The sequence below is a fragment of the Hyperolius riggenbachi genome, chromosome 7 (assembly GCF_040937935.1).
Source record: "Hyperolius riggenbachi isolate aHypRig1 chromosome 7, aHypRig1.pri, whole genome shotgun sequence".
NCBI lineage: Eukaryota > Metazoa > Chordata > Amphibia > Anura > Hyperoliidae > Hyperolius > Hyperolius riggenbachi.
Genome location: NC_090652.1, coordinates 98,791,970 through 98,816,544, shown reverse-complemented (window position 1 = coordinate 98,816,544; position 24,575 = coordinate 98,791,970). Strand labels below are relative to the sequence as shown.

Genomic DNA, 24,575 nt, shown 5'->3' with positions numbered 1-24,575 from the left:
TTTCCCTCCCTCCCACCCCACAGCCAGCCAATAACGACGATCGGCTGTCATAGGCTTCTGCCTATGAGAGCCGATCGCTCTCTAGTGTCCCATGGGGACAGCCAGGTCACACGGCTGTCCCCAGTACAGCGCTGCTGCAGATCACAGCGCTGTACAATGTAATTAGATGGTGATTCCGTCGTTTAACAGTCTCCCGAGCGGCAACCGCCGCTCGGAGACTGAAGGCGGAGCTCTGCTCCGCCCAGTAACAGGAGATGCGCGCGCAGCCTGCACACGATCTCCTGCACTGCGAGCCCTAAGGACTTTACGCCAATTGGCGTTAGCTGGCCCTGGGGCTGCCGCCGCGGCCACGCCCATCGGCGTGACGCGGTCGCCAAGAGGTTAAGGTCCTCTCTCAAATTAATCAACAGTGAAATGTTCTAGGTCTACTACCTACTGTATGTGACCGCAACATAGAACAGTGATTTATGGTTCATTTTACTCTGAAAGAAAAAGACTTCTTATTTGTATATGTTTACACGAATTTTAAATTTTTCATGATGGTGGTCCTTTAATAACATTAGTGTCTCTTAGCTCTAGTCAAATTTGTTTAACAGCAGAGCCCCCTAGTGTCTGTCAGCTAATACTGGGAAGAACCACACTGTGGTGGTATGTTTGGCTTTTAGTATGGTAGAGATCTTAGATTGGGAGCTCCTGTGAGGCACATAGTGTAACTTCTTAGGTCTTCAGTGTATTCTGTAAAATAATTTCATGTTATTTTGGTGCTACATAAATACAGAAAATGAAGTAAATGGGGAACACTACAAGTTCTGGTAGTTTCTAGAACAGTCAGTGATGTTAAGCATTTTTTGTGAACTGTTAACTCAATAAGGACAGCATTTCTCTGGCCACTTAAAGTGACTCTGTAACAAAAATTACAACGTTTTTTTCTACCATTCTACAAGTTCCTAAACCTATTCTAATCTGTTCTGGCTCACTGCAGCACTTTGTACTATAACCATCTCTGTAATAAATCAATGTATCTTTCCCCTGTCAGACTTGTCGGCCTGTGTCTGGAAGGCTGCCAACTCTTCCGTGCTGATCTGTTCCTCTATGCACACTCCAGTGTGTGTTTTATTTACATAAGCCAGCAGCTTCTCTGCTATCTTATCAGTGATAGAAGAGAGCTGGATAAAAATCCTCCTCTGTTATGCTGGGAATACACGTTTAGTTTTTGCCTTCGTTTTAGCCTTCGTTTCGATTGTGCCTTTTGTCCTTTTCGTTCCCGAAATAATCGAACGTACGGTTAATATCACCACCCATGGTTTCGTTTTTTTTTTCGATTCTGATGGTTTCGTTTTTCCAATTATCGAAGGCTGCAAAGAAACGAAACGAAAATCCCTTTTTACAGGGACGGACTAACATAAACGAACATATAATCGATCTGAACAGCCATCAAGCCTACCAATGGCTCGATTAGATGGATAAATAGAGATAATATCAAACATGTTCGATTAATCGAAACTATAATGAGATTATGACTATTTTCACATACGTTTTCAACACTCGATTCGTTTACTGAACGAATCGAAGGCTAAAACGAAGGCAAAAGCCAATGAAACTGGCTCCTTACCCCATAGCAGGGTAACAGCCAAGTCTGCTACAGCGGCAAACGGGGATCGGTTTTGGACTGTGGAAAGCCGTGGTGTAGAAACTACACCACATCAGGCTTAGAGAGCCGCAGATGCAGCGTAGATTCTCACTTTAGCGGTCTCAGACCCGGTAAAGCTTATCTAAACCCACATCACAAACTTACTCCAGGGCATCTGTTATGTAAAATAATGAATTGCACATCTTTTATCACATTTACTACTTATATTAGTTATTTTGTAGTATAACTGGTTACTATGCATTGCATACCAACAGATTCATCAAATTACCAGCAACATATATACATATACTTCATGTATATTTGATGAACCCATTTCTACTCCTTGCCATAACTGTTGCTTTGTGTCCTGCAGGGGATCCTCCTAGTGTATGACATCACTAACCGGTGGTCCTTTGATGGAATCGACCGATGGATAAAAGAGATAGATGAGGTAAAGTACCATAGCGTTCTCTTACACACCAAGGCAATGGTGATGATGCTCTCTCTGTCCAGTGCAATAAGTTTCTCCGGCAAACTCCACCCTTTTCTGCTTTGCTGTCTGCTTCCTTAACATGCCATTTCCTAGCTTTCCTAATCTGCAGATGTCTATAACTCATTTGCAAAATATTGTATTTCAATAACAACTAAGTGTTAAAGTAAACCTTAGTCAAAAGGGAGGAAAGGATTTTTAACTTGCAGGGGCTTCTTCCAGCCCCCTGTAGTCTGTCAGCTTCCTTGCAGTCCTCTGTCTCCTCTGTTGGGCTCCTATGAAGTCCGCAATCGGCTGGGTTGCAGGACCCTGCGCATGCACTGTTCTGGGCTGTGCACTTCCTTTATCGTGCTCCTGTGGCACTCAGGTGGTGCGCATGGCCAGGACCAAGCATGAGTGGTAGTCTGCGATTCAGCTGATTCGTTGGCTTTAAAGGACGGACAGTGGCACAATAGAGAGGACCAGGATGACTGCAAGGGGGCAAACTTAGTACAGGGGCTGGTGGAAGCCCCAGGCAGGTATACATCATTTCTTCCCATTCATTTCAGGTACACTTTAGGGCTGCAATAAGTTTGTTTTTTTATCTCTCCACAAGCGTTTTAATTGTAAGCCTCCTTATTTTTATATGCACATTGATTAACCCTTCTGTTATTTCTCTCTGCAGCATGCACCAGGGGTCCCCCGTATATTGGTGGGGAATAGGCTGCATTTGGCCTTCAAGCGGCAGGTGCCCACCGAGCAGGCTCGGGCCTATGCTGAGAAGAACGGAATGACGTTTTTTGAGGTCAGCCCTTTGTGCAACTTCAATGTGACAGAGTCCTTTACAGAACTCTCTAGAATAGTCCTCATGAGGCACGGGATGGAGAAGATATGGAGGCCAAACAGGGGTGAGTGTCTCCTGTGTGCAGAGAGTACGATGTTTTGTTACAAATGAACATTCTTGGTAAAGAGCAGATCAGTAATTGCCAACAGAGTATGAGAGCACAGTATAGCTCAGGGTCTTTACTGTGATCAATAGGATCATCATTCTTGTGCGTTAGCCGCTTCTGTGCAGGCCCTGGATGCGTGGTATGAATCTTATGGTGCCCATACACGATACAATAAAAAAAATTCGATTTTCTGTTTATTCGATCTAAATCAGGGGTGTCAAAGTCAAATACAAAGTAGGCCAAAATTGTACACTGGGACCTAGTCACGGGCCAAAATTGTACACTGTGGGGCCTAGTTGCGGGCCAACCTCAATATCTACTGGCCGCCTTCCTCCCTTATAAAGTTCTTTGGTGTCTAGAGGTCCTCCCTCCCCTATACAGTTCCCTGGTGTCTAGAGTCCCCCAGCCTCTCCTATACAGTTCCCTAGTGTTTAGTGCTTTCTCCCTACCTCCCCATATGGCCTCCCTGGTGTTCTAGAGCTTCACCTCTTATATAGCTTCCCTGGCGGTCTAGAGTGGGCCAAACATAATGCTAAGTGGGGAAACCACTTGAGGGCCAAATTTATTGGCTCTGAGGGCCAAATTTGGCCTGCGGGCCAGAGTTTGACATGTATGATCTAAGTGATCGAATTAATTTTTTTTTTTTTCCGATCAAGAAATTCGAACGATTATTTCGTCTTTTTTTTTTTTCCCGGACATGCTGGAAAAATCTTTAAATTCGATCTAACGGAATAATCGAACTAAATTATCTAATCGAGAAAAAAATGAAAAATTGCCTAAAGGTGCCCATACATGGTACAGAGTTCTGTTACAGCCAACTCCGAACAAGCTGGTGCTTATCAGCCTTGAGGTCTGGCCTACATAGGGAGGCCATGGGTGGAATAATCACTGATTGGGAATCTAGTTCCCAATCTGAGATGGGTCACCATCATCCTTATTTTTAAAATGTAAATCTTGGTGAACAGACAAACTGAATATGCCTCAACATTGTGGCCTGAACAAAGCATTTGATTTATGGTGTTATCTATAATAGCTGCTGTTGACTATTCATCTATTTGTCTATTATCTGGATTGTATTTTTAAAGGGAACCTTAACTGAACGGGGGGGGGGGGGGGGGGGGGGGGGGGTAAAGAGTTTCACTTACCTGGGGCTATTACCAGCCCCCTGCAGCAGTCCTGTGCCGTCGGAGCCACTCTGGAATCCTCTGGTCCCCTGCTGTCACTTAGTTTCGTTTTTGACGACTCACCAGTCGGCCGGCCGCCCGCCCGCCATGCGTATTATTGGACGCATTCCCTACTGCCATTAGCGAGCGCTGTTGCGGTCCGCAACAGCGCTAATTGCAGTAGGGAATGCGTCCAATAATACGCATGTCGGCCGGCCGACTGGTGAGTCGTCAAAAACGATGCGTGTAAACTGCAATGGAGACTGGACATGGTTATTAACCCCCTTGCCATTACAATTCTGGCGGCAAGGGGGCAGCGCAGCACTTTTTTTAAAAAAAAAAATAATTTTATTTTTTTAAATCATGTAGCGAGCCCAGGGCTCGCTGCATGATAGCCGCTGACAAGCGGCATCCCCCTATCCACTCCGATCGCCTTCGGCGATCAGAGTAAGCAGGAAATCCCGTTCAGAACGGGATTTCCTGCTGGGCTTCCCCGGTCGCCATGGGATGACGTCACCGGTGTCATGGACGTCGGGACGTCAGAGGTGTCAGGAACCGACCCGCGGCACGCCTGCGTATGCGGTTCCCGACTGCGGGTTTGACCAGATCACGCGGGGAGCAGCCTTATTTAAGCTACAAACAAGGCTGTGACCCCCCAGAACACTTCTCACTGCCACCACTAGCGGTTCGCTAGACACGTCCCCTCAGCTGTCGAGGGCTAAACACGCAATCTGCGTTTTTGTATTTGGGTCAGCTTTGCGCTTAGGCCGAATAAGAGAACGCCATGCACCCACACACAGTTGCAATCTTACACTGTAATGAAGCAAAACCACTAACAGTCGTTCCGAACGATACTGTTAGCCACTCTGCTGTCGCTACTCGCACTGGTGTTTTTCGTACGTTTGGTCAGCTGCGCGCTTTAGGCCAACGTATGACAAACGCCCCCACACACAATGCAATTACAATTTCATATGGTAGTGTTGCTCAAGCGTACAAATAGGCATGGACTATACACAGTTGCACTTCAATCTCTTCTAGGCTATGAGTGTTAGTTTAGTACGGCAGAAGTCAAGCTTATTAAATAATAATTGAATATTCCAGAAAAACATGGAACAATGCAGAACAGAATATATACAAAAGATTACAAAAAAAAACCAAAGTAAAAAAGTTACAAAATTAAGAGTTACAAAGATAACACACAAAGCGATTTTGCTTACCAAAATACAGGAATCCAGATAGAAGAATCTTGGACTTTTGTGGACGGACACAATTCTGGTTAGACCAGGAGTCCACTAGCTTGGGCCAGGAGACCAGCCGCAGCTACCGTCAGAAGAGAACTCATTTGAGGTAGCTGTCCCCGGTTTTTATAATGAAATATTCACCTCGAGGCTGTAAGCCTGTGTGGACGGGGGGGGGGGGGGGAGACTAGATTTAATTACATCCTCAGTCATAATTGGATATTCAGAGATCCAACATCCACTATAGTACCCACACCCAACAAAAGACTTCCTTAGCCCAATTTCCCCAGGTTACAATGTCTATACATCAAGAGATTAAGTGAGGCTTTTCAACTCCACCAATAATTTAATTTCCTCACAGTGAAATAGGGTTTCTTCACCACAAGCTGACATGTTTTAGACTTTTCCTGACTAGGCTTGCTTTGTGTATTGAGACAATGGGCCGTCTCCTGAGTTCAAAAAGCCAGGCAGATAATCCCATTAGCAGAAACTCAAAGCACCTCATATGGTCAAGACAATACCCACTTCCTTGCCCCAAGCAATCAACGGCAACCGCTCCCTTCTAGCAGACCTACATGGAACACAGGCAGAAAAATGAAAGAATATGTTCCTGTTCCTTACATCCTAAGCACCCCAATATATTCCTGGGTAGCGGCGAATCGGCGGCAAGCGGCGGCGATCGCGTGTGTAGGGGAAAATTTTTTTTGAAAATCGGCTCAGCCGGGACTGAGAAGTCCTCCTACGCAGGTTACCCCGAGCTGAGCTCTGGATAACCGGCAAGGAGGTTAATTTAGAGCCTGCATGCAGCGAGTTACAATACTATGATCCATTAAAGGGGAACTGAAGTAAGAGGTATACGGAGGCTGCCACATTTATTTCCTTTTAATCAATACCGGTTGCCTGGCAGCCCTGCTGGTCTATTTCTCTGCAGTAGTATCTGAATAACACCAGAAACAAGCATGCAGCTAGTCTTGTCAGATCTGACTTTAAAGTCAGAAACCCATGATCTGCTGCATGCTTGTTCAGGGGCTATGGCTAATAGTATTAGAGGCATAGGATCAACAGGGCTGCCAGGCAACTGGTATTGCTTAAAAGGAAATAAACACGGCAGCCTCCATATGCCTCTCTCTTCAGTTCCCCTTTAAGCAGAGCACTGTGAACAGCCCCATAGAATTGTATGGGCATGGAGTTGACATGCAGAATTATTCTGCGATGCAACGAAGCTCTATAAACAGAGCATAAAGGAAATTGATCCTATAGGTTGAGCCTCAGTGATTCAGATGGCATAGGGATGGTCATTGAGATGCAAATAACTTCGAGTTGATGCAATAGTATGCAAATATATGCAGCTTGACAATTGGCCAATCGAATTTTACCTCAACAGGATTTGATTGCTTCATTTTCAAGCTGCATTAATTTGCATACAAAATTTGCATAATACTGCATCAACTTGATATTCTATGCATCTCATTGATCATCCCTAATTGGAGGTAGATGATTATAATACAGTGGAGGAAATAATTATTTGACCCCTCACTGATTTTGTAAGTTTGTCTAATGACAAAGAAATGAAGTCTCAGAACAGTATCATTTCAATGGTAGGTTTATTTTAACAGTGGCAGATAGCACATCAAAAGGAAAATCGAAAAAATAACCTTAAGTAAAAGATAGCAACTGATTTGCATTTCATTGAGTGAAATAAGTTTTTGAACCCTCTAACAATAAAAGACTTAATACTTAGTGGAAAAACCCTTGTTTGCAAGCACAGAGGTCAAACGTTTCTTGTAATTGATGACCAAGTTTGCACACATTTTAGGAGGAATGTTGGTCCACTCCTCTTTGCAGATCATCTCTAAATCCCTAAGTTTTCGAGGCTGTCTCTGTGCAACTCTGAGCTTGAGCTCCCTCCATAGGTTTTCTATTGGATTAAGGTCCGGAGACAGACTAGGCCACTCCATGACCTTAATGTGCTTCTTCTTGAGCCACTCCTTTGTTGCCTTTGCTGTATGTTTTGGGTCATTGTCGTGCTGGAACACCCATCCACGGCCCATTTTCAGTTTCCTGGCAGAGGGAAGGAGGTTGTCGTTCAGGATTTCACGATACATGGCTCCGTCCATTTTCCCGTTAATGCGATTAAGTTGTCCTGTGCCCTTAGCAGAAAAACACCCCCAAAGCAAAATGTTTCCACCCCGATGCTTGACGGTGGGGACGGTGTTTTGGGGGTCATAGGCAGCATTTTTCTTCCTCCAAACACAGCGAGTTGAGTTAATGCCAAAGAGCTCTATTTTGGTCTCATCAGACCACAGCACCTTCTCCCAGTCACTCACAGAATCATTCAGTTGTTCATTGGCAAACTTTAGACGGGCCTGCACATGTGCCTTCTTGAGCAGGGGGACCTTGCGAGCCCTGCAGAATTTTAATCCATTGCGGTGTAATGTGTTTCCAATGGTTTTCTTGGTGACTGTGGTCCCTGCTAATTTGAGGTCATTCACTAACTCCTCCCGTGTAGTTCTAGGATGCTTTTTCACCTTTCTCAGAACCATTGACACCCCACGAGGTGAGATCTTGCGTGGAGCCCCAGAGCGAGGTTGATTGATGGTCATTTTGTGCTCCTTCCATTTTCAAACAATCGCACCAACAGTTGTCATCTTCTCTCCCAGCTTCTTGCTAATGGTTTTGTAGCCCATTCCAGCCTTGTGCAGGTCTACAATTTTGTCTCTGACATCCTTGGACAGCTCTTTGGTCTTTCCCATGTTGGAGAGTTTGGAGTCTGCTTGATTGATTGATTCTGTGGACAGGTGTCTTTTATACAGGTGACTAGTTTTGATAGGTGTCCTTAATGAGGGTGACTAATTGAGAAGAAGTGTCTAACCACTCTGTGGGAGCCAGAACTCTTAATGGTTAGTAGGGGTTCAAAAACTTATTTCACTCAATGAAATGCAAATCAGTTGCTATCTTTTATTTAAGGTTATTTTTTCGATTTTCCTTTTGATGCGCTATCTGCCACTGTTAAAAGAAACCTACCATTGAAATGATACTGTTCTGAGACTTCATTTCTTTGTCATTGGACAAACTTACAAAATCAGTGAGGGGTCAAATAATTTCCTCCACTGTATATCCTTATATAAAATCACCTTAAACTGCCTTGTGTTTTTCTCTTCCAGTATTCAGCCTTCAGGATTTGTGCTGCCGATCCATTGTCTCCTGCACCCCTGTACACCTTATTGATAAGCTTCCACTGCCTGTGGCAATCAAGAGCCACCTCAAGTCCTTCTCCATGGCCAACGGAATGAATGCTGTGATGATGCACGGACGTTCCTACTCTGTGGCTGGTGGCAGTGGCGGGGCAGCTGGAAGTGGCGGTGGGAGCAAAGGCAACAGCCTGAAACGTTCCAAATCCATTCGGCCACCTCAAAGTCCTCCTCAGAACTGCTCAAGAAGCAACTGTAAAATCTCCTAGCATGGAGGTATAAAGCGCATGAGGCTGGTAACAATGTGTCTAGCCACTTGAGGTAACCATGTGGGGAATTTGCTCCATGAGTGAGCCACAGGCCTGGATGCCAGTCCTTTTTACACGTTTGGAGAACTGGAGTGAGAGATCATAGTGGAGGTTGTCCATCTTGTAACTAATGAACTGCCTCCACCTTACACCCAATCCTGATTCCTTCAAGGAGATAACACTGCATGATTGACCTGCCTCACTACTTCTTCCCCAAGGGTAGCACCATGCAAAGAGAACACCCCTTCCTTTTCCTTATTTATAAATACGTATATATATTAACGGACAGCTCACTTTTGTTTTTATAAAAATAATGCCTGCCCGCACAACAATTCTGTAAAATTCTGTAAATAACATTCTTACATTCCCTTTTGACAGGGACAAAACTGGGGCTTCTGCTATAAACGTTTTACTAACTGCTGCATGGAATGGCATAACAGTGCATTATTTAAATGCTCTGGGACTGTTCTATCACACATGGAGGAGAACTTGTCTGTTGCCCACGGTAACCAATTAAGGGTAGACTTCCATTCTGTCACCTTTATGGGCAACAGCTGCAATCTGTTTTTGTTGGGTGACACAATTTTGTTCCTTCTGTGGTGTTTATCTGTAAACATAACTTTGTTTATTCAGTGAGGCAATAAGTTGAATCTGGTTGCTATGTGTTACTGAACTTTGACATCACTACATTAAAAAAAAAATGTTGTTAAAGATCTCCACCCAATGCAGGGTGACGACGAGGGTGATGGAATGGTGCTTCGACTTCTGTGGCAACAGATCTTAAAGTGAGCGGGAGGACCCGAAATAATTGATTTCAAAAGATTGTCCATGAATGCTACCACAGACTAGTATGATATATATACCCCTCATCACCACCTAGTATTAGGTAGAGTTCTTCTTTAACAAGTGCTTGCAGATATGCCTGCTAAAGAGCTAAAAACAGCCTAAAAATCAATCATCCCAGCAAATAGTGAAATTGCAGTAGTGTTTAGAGCCCTAATTAAAGAAAAAAAAAAAGCCAATTTTTATTTTGTCCGTAGATATGTTGGGAAGCATGTCCAGCCCAAGTATGTCCAGCCCAGGCCATGTACCTATGTAGTGATGAGCAGAAATATTTGTTGCCATGCAATGCATACCCATGAAGGGGGAGCCATGCTAGCAAATAATAGCAACCAATTGACGGAAAATTAGCTGGCAGATGATTGGTTAGCAGATAGTGGCTTTCATTTTGTCACCCATTCCAGTTTTATTTTAAGTATTCTGCTCTGCAAGCTTCATTCACCCAACAGCTTCACAACATATTTACAGACATTATGTTAACCAAAAAATTTAATTTCCATTTGGGAACACTGCAAACATGAAGGAAGACAATTACTTTGTTATATGCTAAGATCTTTACTTTGTTTTTAGCTCTTCTTTAAACTTTACTAAACTGTAATCTTATCCTGTTAACTTTCTGCGAACAAAATGGCTTCCAGTACAAAATGGCAGCTTGCGTCCTTTGATTGCAAAGAAGTCTGGGACCCAACAAAAAGAATTCTACCTCAGAATGTTTGATTTGATGCATCTTCCAGAAACAAGAAAACCATTGTGTGTGATTAGTGCTGCTTCTGTTCATATTTTATGCACCCTTTTATGTGACTCTTTCTTCCACAGAATAGCACTCATTGGGACACCTGTGGAGGTGTAATTCCACCATCTTGGCACCTCACCAGTCATTTTCTATTTCATTTGACTGTTCTGGTAGTAATTTGATCCAGCAGTGTAGAACATGGGAGTGGTATGTTTGAATTGGTTCTTGTTGGGTGACAATCGGGCTAATAAGGCTTTATGATTGTAGATAATGCCATACAGAACCGTAGTTCAGTTAGAAAACTAGACTTTCCTAGAGAAACCAGACAAGCATCCACTGTACAGTAACCGATCCTATTACACAGCTAAAGGAGTGCTTGTGTGTAATTATGCCTTAGCGACAGCCATCTTTGTTTTGCTCAGGTTTCATACTCCAACACAAAAGCATTGCTGCCTGTCTATGACGCAAGCTGCATATTTTCAATTCACAAATATGGAAGCTGCTGAGAAATCGGGCCTGTTCTTTTGCTTTGCTTGTTGTTACCACAATCTATCAAGCATAATTCCAGGAGATCTCCTTCATTTTACATAGGAATTCTGGGTACTTGTATGTTACTGCATGAGCTTTGCCTCGTCTACATTCAGCGGCAATTATTAGCCCACATCCCTCATCTTCTCCCTCTATCCATTCACGGCCAACTAGCGGTTTCCTAAGGTGGCATTTTTCAACAGATGTCTTAGCTTCTGGCCTGCAGCAGAGAGCCACATCCTCTTTCTCCCCATAGCACAGAAAAGGAGCTCAGCCAAATTGAACGTTCATGAACGGTCATTGGCTGCTTGTCTGTCAGTCATAAGTATTTATTTCAGCTGACTTAAAGAGGAACTGGAACCAAGCATTGAACTTCATCACAATCAGTAGCTGATACTCCCTTTCCCACAATAAATCTTAATTTTTTTTTTCAAATAGATCATTGGGGGCTCTGTATGGATGATATTGTGGTGAAACCCCTCCCACAGTGTGATGCCAGAACCTAGGTCCTGACAGTTTCCTGTCTGTGAACCTTGAGGCATTGTGGGAAATGACTGCTTTTTAGCCTATCGCAATGTTAGTGGGTGTGGTTAGAAATAATGGCAGTTAGTTCTGTGTAGTTTTTCATGACGGCCAGAAGTAAAGCTGATGATGTCCGGGCTGATTGTGGATCAAACAATACGAACAAATTACACAGCGATTATCAATCATTTCTTGGGTTCTTTATTTTTTAACTTCTCACTTTCAATGTATTGATTCCCCCCTTCCTTTTCACTAAAGTTCCTCTTTGAGCCTGGTGTGTTCATTGGCCCCTAACTTTCCCCAATGCGTTGCCAAGAGATCTGGCCAAGGACAGGCCCGTGGGCATTGTTCCCCCTCTTTAACCCTCCCACTCGGGTGGACTGATCCCTGCAAGTGACAGTTCTCGTACGTGTGTAAGCACCTTAAGTCAGCTGTCTTTGGTGAACCTGTTCGTTTAGTGTTGGGCTTCAGACTGGAGTTAAGCTGGCCACAAATCTATTTTAATCCCCCATAACTTTACATTTTATGATTTATAGCAAAGAATCTTGCACAATCTGTTCAGTTAGATCTAACTTTTTTGATAATCGCATGTATAGAAAAACACGACTGTCCTTAATTTTTGAGTTTGGTTTTGTGTTGATGCAATCCTTTTTTTTTTTTTTTTTTTTTTATCAAAAGTGCCATTGAATGATTGCAGTTTAAAAATTTGTGACCAGCATGAGGATAATGTTAGGCTTCACATGGGACTTATTTTGGTTTAGGGTTTTGTACAGTGGTCATCTTGTGATACTTTATTTGTATTTGGCCTCTAAACTGTGAAACTGATCATTTGGTGCCATGTGGGACGTGGTTAGTGCTTTGTGGCTGCTTTTCCACTACCTTTCCACCCTTCTCTGCTAATGACGTGGCCCTCAATCTACGTGTACAGAAAGCTGCTGGTAATCAGTAAAGTAAAACCAGACCTCCATATCCCTTCCATATCTCCATATCTTGCAACTCATCATAAGCCATTCCAAGGAGACTTGTCATCAAATGATTTTAGTCATTGTTCACATATTGTTTTTATCTTGTTTACATCAAGTTTTTGTTTTTTGTTTTTGTTTTATGCTTTTATTTGGTTTTGTTGTCCTGCTGCATCATACCATACCATATGAGAAGTGGAGAGAGATAAAATACCGCCCCCTCCTGACATTTTAGCTGTTGCACGGCAACTTAAATGTTGACGTAACCAGTGATATTTTGCTGAACAAGCCAGAGGTCCTTTTTGAGAGAGGTAATGATGACTGGAAGATGAGTGGATGGGCCGTGTGATTTGACCCAGAGACTTGCATTCCCAACAATCTGGGACTATCCCTACTCTGACCATGGTGAGTAATCCTGGCTTCATGAGACCTTGTGCTTAGCTAGTGTAAGATCACTAGTTACTATAGAGCTACACTGCCTGAGCTCCTACCCCACTATGGGTCTGAGTTATGGGGAGAACCCAATAAAAGAAACGGGTGGTGGCAGTTTGTCACCTACTTCCATATGGTGTGCTCAAGATGTGCCTTTTATGATCTGAAAAAAAAATGACCTGTAGTCATCAAAAATAAATAAATAAAAATGCAAAGTGAATTAAAGAAAAAGTGTAACAAAAATGGAAAGATTGTGTACATTTTAAACCCATTTTGTGAGAATTGTCTTTCTATTAAACGTTAAAAAGACCTGTTGCTCTTTAAATATATTGAATAGTTTTTGTTAAATAAATTGGCTAATGGTAGAGCATCTGTTTAGAGGGCCGCCCTATCCATAGGATCAAATCTGAATAGAAAAAGTAGGCTTGGACATCCGAGGTGACATGTGACATTGAGATAGACATGTGTATGGACAGCGCCAAGCACACTTAACTATGCTGTGTTCCTTTTTTTTTTTTTTTTTTCTTCTCTCTGCCTGAAAGAGTTGAACATTAGGTATGCAAGTGACAGTTTCTGTCTGGGTTGGGCCAAGTCAGACTGTAGCAGAACCCTCACTGATAAGTAATTACAGCCCTAAGTCATTTTTAGGAGACTGAGGATAGATACATTTTTTTTTTCTTATCGGTTTATTTTTACCTCGGATGTCCTTTAAGTCTACACAGGACAGATTTGGTGTGGTTTCTGATTCATTGAATTTCATGGTGAAATAACGGCTTTGGAGAATCCAATCAGTGTGCTTGTAACAAAACTGCCTACTCTATAGCCTAACATTACAATAAGCTGCAGAGGAAGCTAAAGCGGCCTTACATTCAGAGTCTGATATAGAAGAAACTGGCTGAGCAGTTCTGTCTGCTGGTGCCCACTCAAATCTGAACTAGCTGGGTAGATATGGTCTTTGAAGAGGTAAATTGCAACTGTCTGTTACGTCTCCAGATAGCATAGGCAGCTATTTTTAGGCTGGTGTGAACATCCCCTTAGTCCCTGTGCAGTGTCAGTAGGGCATTTCTGTGCTGTTTTTATGGTGCCTAGCTCAACAGAACAAAAGACTTTGCTGTATGTAGAGATTAAGGCCTCGATTCATAAAGCATTACCTCATGCGGTAATGCTGAAAACAGCAGACTTTACCGACCACTTAGCAAAATGTCAATTCATAAAGGCTGTTACCGCATGAAAAGCTGACATTACCGACGAGGGAGCTAAATTACCGACTTGGCTGCAGTTACCGACAACACATGTCAGTAAATTGTCAACAAATGTCAATTCATAAAGCCTGCAACATGCGGTAAGCCTGGCGGTAGTTACCGACACCTCTGGTGAGGTCTTAACAAGTTACCGACAGCTCTGACAGCTCTGATTAATGCAAAGTGCAGAGATCCGAAAGTCTGTTTGATTCATCTGTGGAAAGAGGCGGAGAGACGTCTGTGTGAATCATTTCAGCAGGCAGGGAAAGACTGTGTGACTCATCTGTCTGAGTCATCAGTGGAAAGAGTCGGCTGTGTGAGTAATTTCTGCAGGCAGGGAAAGACTGTGTGACTCATCTGTCTGAGTCATCAGTGGGAGAGCCAGAGAGAGCCGTCTGTGTGATTCATTTCTGCAGGGCAAAGAGGGAATCGGGACACTGCTCTACTCTACCGCTCAATGGGCTGCGGTAATTTACCGACCTCCAAGGGCAGCTGGGGAAATGTTTATGAATTAGCACACAGACCGGGAAAATACCGAGTGCGGTATTTTCCCGACAAGATTTTTGTTATCGCACTGCTGTTTATGAATCGAGGCCAAAGTGCAGGCCTTTCTCCAAGTTCTATGCTGTACATAGTTGTAGACAAATCATTTAGTAATATTGCTGATTGCCTACAGCGTTCACAGTATTAGATGTCCTCTGTTGCCACCTGCAGGATGCTATATGCATTTCACCTTTTATTTCAGCTTGACTATCACCAGCAAAGGAACAACATACATTTAAAAGGGGTTAGAAATGCTTGTGTTTTCATATGTGGAAGGAAGAAAACCATGCATGCAAAATACAAGAGTGACCAGAGCAACTGGAGTGTAGAGTTACACAAACCCGTTCATTTGAAGCATGGGTGTATAAAGAACCTACAGTCATACAACTATGTGCCGGAGGGAGCTTATAACTCAGGAATTGCACAGCCTTCTCGTTAGTGTGATCACCCTGGGAGCCATGGTACAGGGTGGTGCATGAGTAACTGACCTGCCTACCATGAGCTGGAGTTCATAGGCAGAAGCTGGCTGGTCCTTGCTTGCCTCTTACATCCTTGCGGTGTGTGTGTCCTCCCCGGCTTGATTGCAGCCTGTGTCGCCTGCAATTGCTGCAGTGTGGAAGCATTACCCATATGTCTGCCTGTATACTTACCCTTGTGGCAGGCAGCTTGGTCAGTCTTTTGTGCACTAACCTGTACAAGCTCCATGTAATGGCTGTATTAAAATGGACCTGAACTCTTGCACAGGACAGAAGGAAAACAGAGAAATGCACTCTGTATGTATTTAGAGAGTTTAGCCTGTCTAATTTCCCCTCATCTGTGACTAATCACCACTGTAACTAGATCTCTTAGCCATTAACCCTTTGATTGCTTCCATGAAAGCAGGAAGTAAACACACTAGATTTATTGCAGGATTTCTATCAGCTGTGACAAAAATCTTTCATTTAAAGTTTACTATGCTGGTGCTTATCTTTTGGTGCAGAAGTTCAGGTCTGCTTTAGAGGTTCCACATACTCTTCAAGTGGAGTTCTTTATGGGAGTAAATAACCTTGCTTAAAGTATAAATGTAACGAGAGGGATATGTAGGCTGCCATATTTATCTTCTTTTAAACAATGCCATCTACCTGGCTATCCTGCTGATTCTCTGCCTCTAATACTTTTATCCATAGCCCCTGAACAAGCATGCAGCAGATCAGGTATTTCTGACATTGTCAGGTCTAGCAAGATTAGCTGCATGCTTGTTTCTGGTGTGATTCAGATACTGCTGAAGCTAAATAGATAAGCAGGGCTGCCAGGAAACTGGTACTGCTTAAAAGGAAATTCATATGGCAGCCTCCATATCACTCTCCCTTCAGTTGTCCTTTAAAGAGTGTGTGAACCCTGGTAGGAATCCCACCCCTGTGGTGTAATGCATGAGTTCTGGTAACTATTGATTCATTCATACCCAGAAGTAGTGTAAACCACAACAGTGGGATGGAGATGTGACATAATTGGCAAATCTATTTGCTGCTGCTCTGAAAGAGCAATGTGTAGAAGTATGACAATCCGGGTCACTGCATCTGTTCCTGTAGAAAACATTCCCCATCGGCTGTAGGGAGGAGGCCTACAGGAGTCCTGTTGGGGACCTTCACAATGTAGGGAAGTGCAGCTGCTCACTGTAGTTGGCCTGGTCATCTGTTATGTGAAGAATAATTACGTATGGAGTTCTTACTTAAAGGGGCACTACAGCGAAAAACTGTAAAATTTAAAATATGTGCAAACATAAATAAATAGTACATTTTTTCCAGAGTAAAATGAGCCATAAATTACTTTTCTCCTATGTTGCTGTCACTTACAGTAGCTAGTAGAAATCTGAGAGAAGTGACAGGTTTTGGACTAGTCCATCTCTTTATAGGGGATTCTCAGGGATATATTTATTTTCAAAAGCACTTAGTGAATGGCAGTTGCTCTATCCAACTGCCAAAAAACTGTGTAGGGAGCAGGGAAGCCGGCCAGCATCATTGTTTAAATCCTTTTTCATGAATATCTTTATAAAGAATAAAAGCCTTGCTGAGAATCCCCTATGAAGAGATGGACTAGTTCAAAACCAGTCACTTCTGTCAGATTTCTACTGCCTACTGTAAGTGACAGCAACATGGGAGAAAAGTAATTTATGGCTCATTTTACTCTGGAAAAAACGCACTTCTTATTTGTATATGTTTGCACATATTTTAAATTTTACAGTTTTTCGCTATAGTGCCCCTTTAACCTCCTCAGCGGTATGGACGAATATATCCGTCCATCACCGCCGGAGGTCGCCGCTCAGGCCCTGCTGGGCCGATTTTTACAAAATAAAAAGCAGCACACGCAGCCGGCACTTTGCCAGCCGCGTGTGCTGCCTGATCGCCGCCGCTCTGCGGCGATCCGCCGCGAGTAGCGGCGAAAGAGAGTCCCCCCCCAGCCGCCCGAGCCCTGCGCAGCCGGAACAAAAGTTCCGGCCAGCGCTAAGGGCTGGATCGGAGGCAGCTGACGTCAGGACGTCGGCTGACGTCCATGACGTCACTCCACTCGTCGCTATGGCGATGATGTAAGCAAAACAAGGAAGGCTGCTCATTGCGGCCTTCCTTGATTATTCTGGGCGCCGGAGGCGATCGGAAGAACGCCTCCGGAGCGCCCTCTAGTGTGCTTTCATGCAGCCAACTTTCAGTTGGCTGCATGAAACAGTTTTTTTTTTATTTAAAAAAAACCCTCCCGCAGCCTCCCTGGCGATCTTAATAGAACGCCAGGGAGGTTAAAGGACAACTGAAGTGAGAAGAATATGTAGGCTGCCATCTATTTGGCTGCAGTAGTGTTTAAATAACAGAAACAACATGCAGCTAATCTTGTTATATATGACAATGTCAGAAACACCTGATCTGCTGCATGCTTGTTCAGGATCTATTGCTAAAGGTATTTTAGCAATAGAGGCAGAGGATTACCAGGCAACTGGTATTGGTGATAGGGGAATAAAAATGTCAGCCTTCATGTTCCTCTCGCTTCAGCTGTCCTTACCACTTTCTTTCATGTCCAATATAAAAGAGTCTAACCAGCATAACATTCTGACCAAAAAAACCAACTGCCATTCTGTGTTGTCCACTGGCACAGTGATATGTGAGGTGCTGCCCTTCCACCAATCTCCTCACACTCTGTGACTGATCACTGTCATAATTCATCCTCTCACACATTTGGTCTTCAGCTGATTTTTTTTATTTTTACATTAAATTTGCTTGGTTTTCCTCCCAAGTGCTCGGTCATGTATACCCACATTATGACTTGCTCAGGTGATTAACACTAACAGGTGTGCATGACCCTTCTTTCCATGTGATGTGTAAATTATATTTTTGCCTTCCTATAAATGATCCACCTGTTTATTTCATTGTCATTTGGAAGAATGTCTGTGTGAGAAAGTTGTCTCTACAGCTGATTAATGGCCTGTACTGACATGCTTTACAGCCTGTTGTGGACAGGAAGTTACACAGCACTGGCACAGAATGCTGGGAGTTGTAGTTGTGGAATATATAAAAAGATGCCTCATGGCAGGACTTTAGTATAAAGGTGAACCTGTATTAGAAATATAGGAGCTTCCATTGTTAGCATTTCCTACCCTATTTATCTTCTAGGCCAGCACACAATATGAAAGAAGCAGAGAATGACACTTCCCCACTAGACAAAACTTTAAAGTACACCTCACATTAAAGAAATATGGGGGCTGCCATCTTGATGATATCAAAATGTTAGTTTCTTAGCTTTAATGCTGATCTTTTACAGCTGATGCTTTGAGTCCTTTCCCTGGAACAAGCATGCTGATCGGGAAGTCAGTATTCTTAATCTATATACTTGTTGGAAAGTATTCCAAAATTTATTTTGCAATGAGATTAAGATGGCACTTCTTTTAAGTGGTGTACTTAATAAAGCCCTGCTTCTGTCTTCTATTTCCTGTCTGATTGGTGAAGTCCTTCTTCCTTTAGTGCATGCTGGCTTTTGAGATACTGGAGAAAGGAGCTACTAAGTACTCATTATTCTTTAGAAGAAATGTTTTTAAATTATCCCACCATTTTTTTTTATTTTATTTTTTTTTTCAAATCAGAAAATTATAAAATATCACAAACGAGTTTTGAATAGTGGTAATCATCAGCAAACTGTTCCCCACCCATACCCGTACATCACTGACATGGCAGCTATCCTCAGCAGCTTTTGGTTCTCCTTATCAATTGTTATGCATAGATTTGGAGGGGTTCCTTAGCTATTCAGTGCTGCGTAATAAGTTGGCGCTTTATAAATACAATAAATAATAATATGCCACTAGTGGTGATATTAATAAACAAGATTTCAGCTGAAATTTTGGCAGTAGGCTGATATCTGGAAGATATCCATCTTTTATCTAAACTACAACAAATATTTTAGGGTCCATTTCCGTATGTGCTCAGAGACACACGGCGAGCGTATGAGAGATTTGGGCGCAGGATACAGCCTGTATATGGCTGATCCTGCTGCTGCACAAGTCCTGGACGTGTTAAATACTATTCCCCCTCCAGGCCACCATGGATAGTGGGGGAATGATATAATCCGGCTTCCAGCTATTGCTGGAAGCCGAATTATTGTGTATTAAAAGTAACGTCAGCTCCATCTTCTGACGGCGCCAAAGTTACTCCCTGTGCGCCCAAGTCTCCTCCGCTGGATTCACTGTGTTCGCACGGCGGCTCCTGTGCTGAAATTAGTACAGATTTGATTTGGTCTCAATCAGATTTAGCACACACACTTTGTAGGAAACTGCTGTAGAAAGCTGCGTTCTTCACTTCCCTCTCCAGTACAATTCAAAGTACTCTTGCACATGTTCCGATACTATTGCGAAACTTCCAAAAATCAATCGGAAGCTTATGGAACTGATTGTGAGAATTAGTAGATCACTTGTAGATTCAATCACACATTATCAATCTACTCAATTAGTTGACGACCACATTTTTCTGTCTTTTTTTTTTCCTTAATAAAGGTAATTGAAAACTTAACAGGGTACATGAAGGAATGCAGCCACAATGTTAACATTAACGAACAATGTATAATAACTGACAATTTTCTGTTTTAATGTAAGACTTGAATTTACTGCAACAGTAAAGTGATACCTTCTTCTGCTGAAAAACTTAGAGGTGGAGCACCCCCCCCCCCCCCCCCCCAAAAAAAAAGTTTCATATACTGCTTAACATTAATGTGTATTTTCAAACAAGTTTATTAAATAAACAAATCTTGGGCCAGTGACAGATGAAAGAAATTCCTTGCTGGCAATACAGAAATGTGGAAAGGCCTGAACATATTTATGTTGGTGCATAGCTACCCACGTGGCAGCTGCAGGGTTCTTTTGCACTGTCTGAAAATACTGGAACAGTCAATGAGATGGAAGTTGTTTCCAGTTCATACAGGATTGTCAAATTTTGTATTCATATAGTTTTAAAAATGGACCAATTGAATTTGTATAAAAAATTTGCATAATCCTGTATGTACTTAGAATGCTTTGCATCTCATTGACCATCCCTACTCCTGAATCAAGTGAGAACATTCACATTATTTACTGTCCCATTCCCTCCTAGCAAGGAATCTGAGAAGTGCCGATCAGCATATATATTCAGGTGACTGTCTCAACATTCCAAGCAAAGCCATGAGGAGCATGGGAGCCAGTGGCAGCTCTGATTATTCACTTACAGGTTCACTTTTATAGTGGCTCTTTGAGCAAGACTGATAAGATGTCATATCCTATCATTCTAGTATAGGTTCATACAGATTGTATGGAGCCTGTAGTGGCAATTATCATACACTCAGTATAGTGGTGTTAGAAGATGACACTGAGGAACTTGTGCCAAAACACTGCCAGGAAATGGGACCTTACAGAAGGGCTGTGGAGTTGGTACAAAAATCATCCCACTCCTCAGTTTATGAAACCACTGACTGACTTCAGGTGCCCAAAATGGCTCAGACTCCTTAGTCTAATACTTACCAGGGCTGTGGATTTGGTGCAAAAATCATCCCACTCTTCAGTTTATGAAACCTCCAACTCCAGGTACCCAAAATTGCTTTGACTCCAACTCCACAGCCCTGCATTACAACTCTCTTGCAGTCACTGAAACCTCAATAGTCTTACTAGAATTTGTCATCTTATTACTGCTAAAGCCTAAACTACAGAAGTGATGTCAGTGCTATGTAATCTGCTGGCTGTTTCTAAGGTGCCAATACACAAATGTATTACATCTTAAAGTTACCCCAATTGTAGATTAAATTGCTAGAAAGTTTTCATTCTTCATTAGTTAAAAATGAAGTGATGGACTGTGTTGGAAATGTTTGTATTGGAATGATGGAGTCACCTTGTTCTTGGTCATTCTCTTCAGTAATAGGCCAGAACCAATCACTTTTGATCAGGAGAAAAAAAAGTAATGTAAGTGTTGGCACATGTATGGGCACCTTTCTACATACATTTGAGGTCAGAGAGAAGCTGAGCCTATCCAGTAAGATATTTGCTGCTGCTTTGAGTTCCAGTCACATTCCTGCTCTGGTGCTGTGGGTGGAATAGGGCTCAAGCACCAACTGTGAAATCCTGATACTTTTTCTAAATAAAGAAAATTCCTGAGTAACAGGAAAGATCTGATGTGTATTTATTGTGTGCTGGGTCTGTATAAACTGCTGACACATGACTTCATAAAAGAGACCTGCAGTCAGAGAAATATGGAAGTTTCCATTGCCAACTTTAAGGTAAAAAAAAATTGCAACCTCCATATTAATCTCACAACAGGTTTCCTTGAAGTGGAAGGAATTGGGGGCAGGGGCAGCTATACTGTTACTATACTGTTTAAAAAAAATCCACTTTAAAGTCATATTTAAAGTGATCCTGAGATGAGTGGAGCTAAAAGTTTTATACATTACCTGGGGCTTTCTTCAGCCCCCACCGTGCAGATCGCTACCATGCCGGCGTCTAAATCCTCTTAGATGCTCTGGTAGCAACCACATTCTCTGCGGCCAGTCGGGCGTACTAAGCATAAGCATGCACGGTTTGGCTGTGCATTCATGTGCCCCGCTCCTGGTGCCGGAAGCATTCTGCGCGGGTGCAGAATGCTCCCAGCCGGGGGAGAGCGCTTGGCCACACTGTACCTGCGCTGACTGGTGCCAGAGAATGGGGCTACTACCGGAGTATCTAGAAGGATTTAGATGGTGGCGTGGGAGCAGTCTGTGCAGAGGGGCTGAAGGATACCCCCTCCAGGTATGTATAAAAAAACTTTCAGTCCCCTTCGTCTCAGGGTCACTTTAACTCAGTAGAGGGCTGCCTCTGAATTCTCCTGAGGTTTCCCATGTCCTCCTGAAGACCACTGTTTCAGCACTGAGACCCTCTGGAAGTTCGAAGCTGTGCACTGACAAGCCTTTGTCAAAGAGCTTTGAGGAGGGTACCAGTGCTGGATTGGTGGAAGCGAATGGGACAGAAGAAGCCTCTGGATTATCCCAAGCCTATCCTCTACTGAGGTAAGTACCCATATGGGGCAATTTTTTCCCTTTAGGTGCATTTCAATGGCAGTACTTCTAAGATGAAGGAGATTTTAAATTTAAACATACTAGACTCCAAGTTGAATAAGGCAAATTCTGAAAGCCATCATGTCTGTTATTATAAATATCACCTTTGGAACTGAACTCATAGCTTTAGCAAGCACTGCCACATGCAGTTTTCTATTGCCTATGGCCATTTGAAATAGTAATTCTGTTCAATTCCCTGCTTTCATACACTGTTTATATTCATGTTTCATGACGACTAAGAATAAGCCTTATTCAATTTAGAGCTTAGATGGTCATTTTGTGTTGTGTTGAGTAGAACTAGAATCCCAGGCCTTGGGGACAGGAAGTGATGGCGGGTCTGTCTAGCGGAAAAAAACAACAACTCCAAACTTTCTAAAACAAACAAAAATGCTGCTGTTACGCTTTTAGATATACTTTTAATGTAGTTAGAACAAACTGACAGGACTAGATACAGCTGTCTATAGAATGCTACATTAGGACCTGCTGAAAGAAGTCTGTGGTCAGTGAAATACATACAATCAAAAATGGCACTGCTACATTTGGGCACAGGGTTAAGCTGAAAGACTGCTAACCCGGCTCTAGCTGCCTGGTGTTAAAACTATTCCCCTACTGACTACCTACAAAGTTGCTAATTTGGGCCCTGCTTACTGGCGGCACCAAAATTAGTCACTGAGTGGTGTACCTGTAACATAGCTGCTGGGAAATTTTGGCACAGGGGAAAGCCGATAAACTGCTTACGCTGCTCCTGCACAAGTCCCGGCAGCGCTAATTACTATTCCCCCTCCAGACCGCTATAGATAGTGGGGAAAAGGTGTAATTCGGCTTCCAGCTATTGCTGGCGGCTGAATTAGTGTCCTTGTAGTGATTTGTGCTCAGTCTTCTGATGCTGCCCAAATGCAAGGACTGGGGAAGAGTCTGTGTTCATGGATAGGGAACTGGCTAATGGACAGAAAACAAAGAGTTGTGGTCAATGGATCGCACTCAAAATGGGAGACTGTTAGCAGTGGGGTCCCACAGGGGTCTGTTCTGGGTCCAGTGCTCTTCAATTTATTTATTAATGACCTAGTAGATGCAGTAGTGAGCAATGTTGCTATTTTTGCAGATGATACAAAATTGTGCAGAATCATCAACTCTCAGGAAGATAGTGTCATATTGCAACAGGATCTGGATAGGATGGCTATATGGGCACATACATGGCAGATGAAATTCAATGTTGACAAATGTAAAGTCATGCATTTTGGATGTACTAATGGTCTAGCACCATACAAAATAAATGGGATACAGTTGGGGACATCAAACTTGGAGAAGGACTTAGGAGTACTCATTGACAACAAGTTAAATAATCGTACTCAATGCCAAGCAGCTGCAGCTAAAGCTAACAAAATTTTGGGATGCATTAAAAGGGAAATAAAAACTCGAGATGCTAGCATAATATTGCCCCTGTTTAACTCTCTAGTAAGGCCACATCTGGAATATGGAATTCAGTTCTGGGCACCACATTACAAAAAAGATATTGCAGTTTTAGAGCAGGTGCAGAGACGAGCAACAAAATTGATACGTGGGATGGAAGGTCTCACTTATCAAGAAAGGTTAATAAACTGGGTTTATTTAGTCTAGAGAAAAGACGCCTTAGAGGGGATCTAATTAACATGTATAAATACATCAGAGGGCAATATAATAGCTTGGCGGATGAGCTTTTTGTCCCTAGGCCTTCTCAAAGGACTAGAGGACATGATCTGCGCATGGAGGAAAAACGTTTTAGCCATTTATTTAGGAAAGGATTATTTACAGTTAGAGTGATTAAGATGTGGAATGCATTGCCACAGGAAGTCGTTATGGCAAACTCTATACCTGCATTTAAAGGGGGCTTAGATGCTTTCCTTGCGTTGAAAGACATCCATGGCTACAATTACTAGGTAATGCCTAATGATGTTGATCCAGGGATTTTATCTGATTGTCATCTGGAGTCAGGAAGGAATTTTTCCCTTTAGGGGCTAATTGGACCATGCCTTGTAAGGATTTTTATCGCCTTCCTCTGGATCAACAGGGATATGTGAGGGAGTAGGCTGGTGTTGTACTGGTTGAACTCGATGGACGTATGTCTTTTTTCAACCAAAATAACTATGTAACTATGTAAATCAGTCACTGAGCGCTGCTATAGCCATAATTCCTATTACGGCCTATGGTGGCACCGGCTGTGCCCAAATCTCCTGCGCTGTTTTTAGAGTGCTCGCACTGAGTGCCATAATTCAAATCATGGCCTAG

At 42.9% G+C, this 24,575-nt stretch overlaps 1 protein-coding gene across 3 annotated transcripts in view; it reads left to right on the top strand.

The window, feature by feature from the left end:
- Positions 1-12,232, top strand: part of RAB40C (RAB40C, member RAS oncogene family) — a 64,032-nt gene extending 51,800 nt beyond the window's left edge. For all 3 annotated transcript variants that reach the window (XM_068244433.1, XM_068244431.1, XM_068244432.1), the window contains exons 5-7: positions 2,004-2,081; positions 2,785-3,007; positions 8,615-12,232. In XM_068244433.1, the coding sequence (XP_068100534.1) occupies positions 2,004-2,081; positions 2,785-3,007; positions 8,615-8,910 (597 nt within the window). In that variant the 3' untranslated portion in view covers positions 8,911-12,232. The remainder of the gene's footprint in view (positions 1-2,003; positions 2,082-2,784; positions 3,008-8,614) is intronic.
- The last annotated feature ends 12,343 nt before the right edge of the window (positions 12,233-24,575 follow it).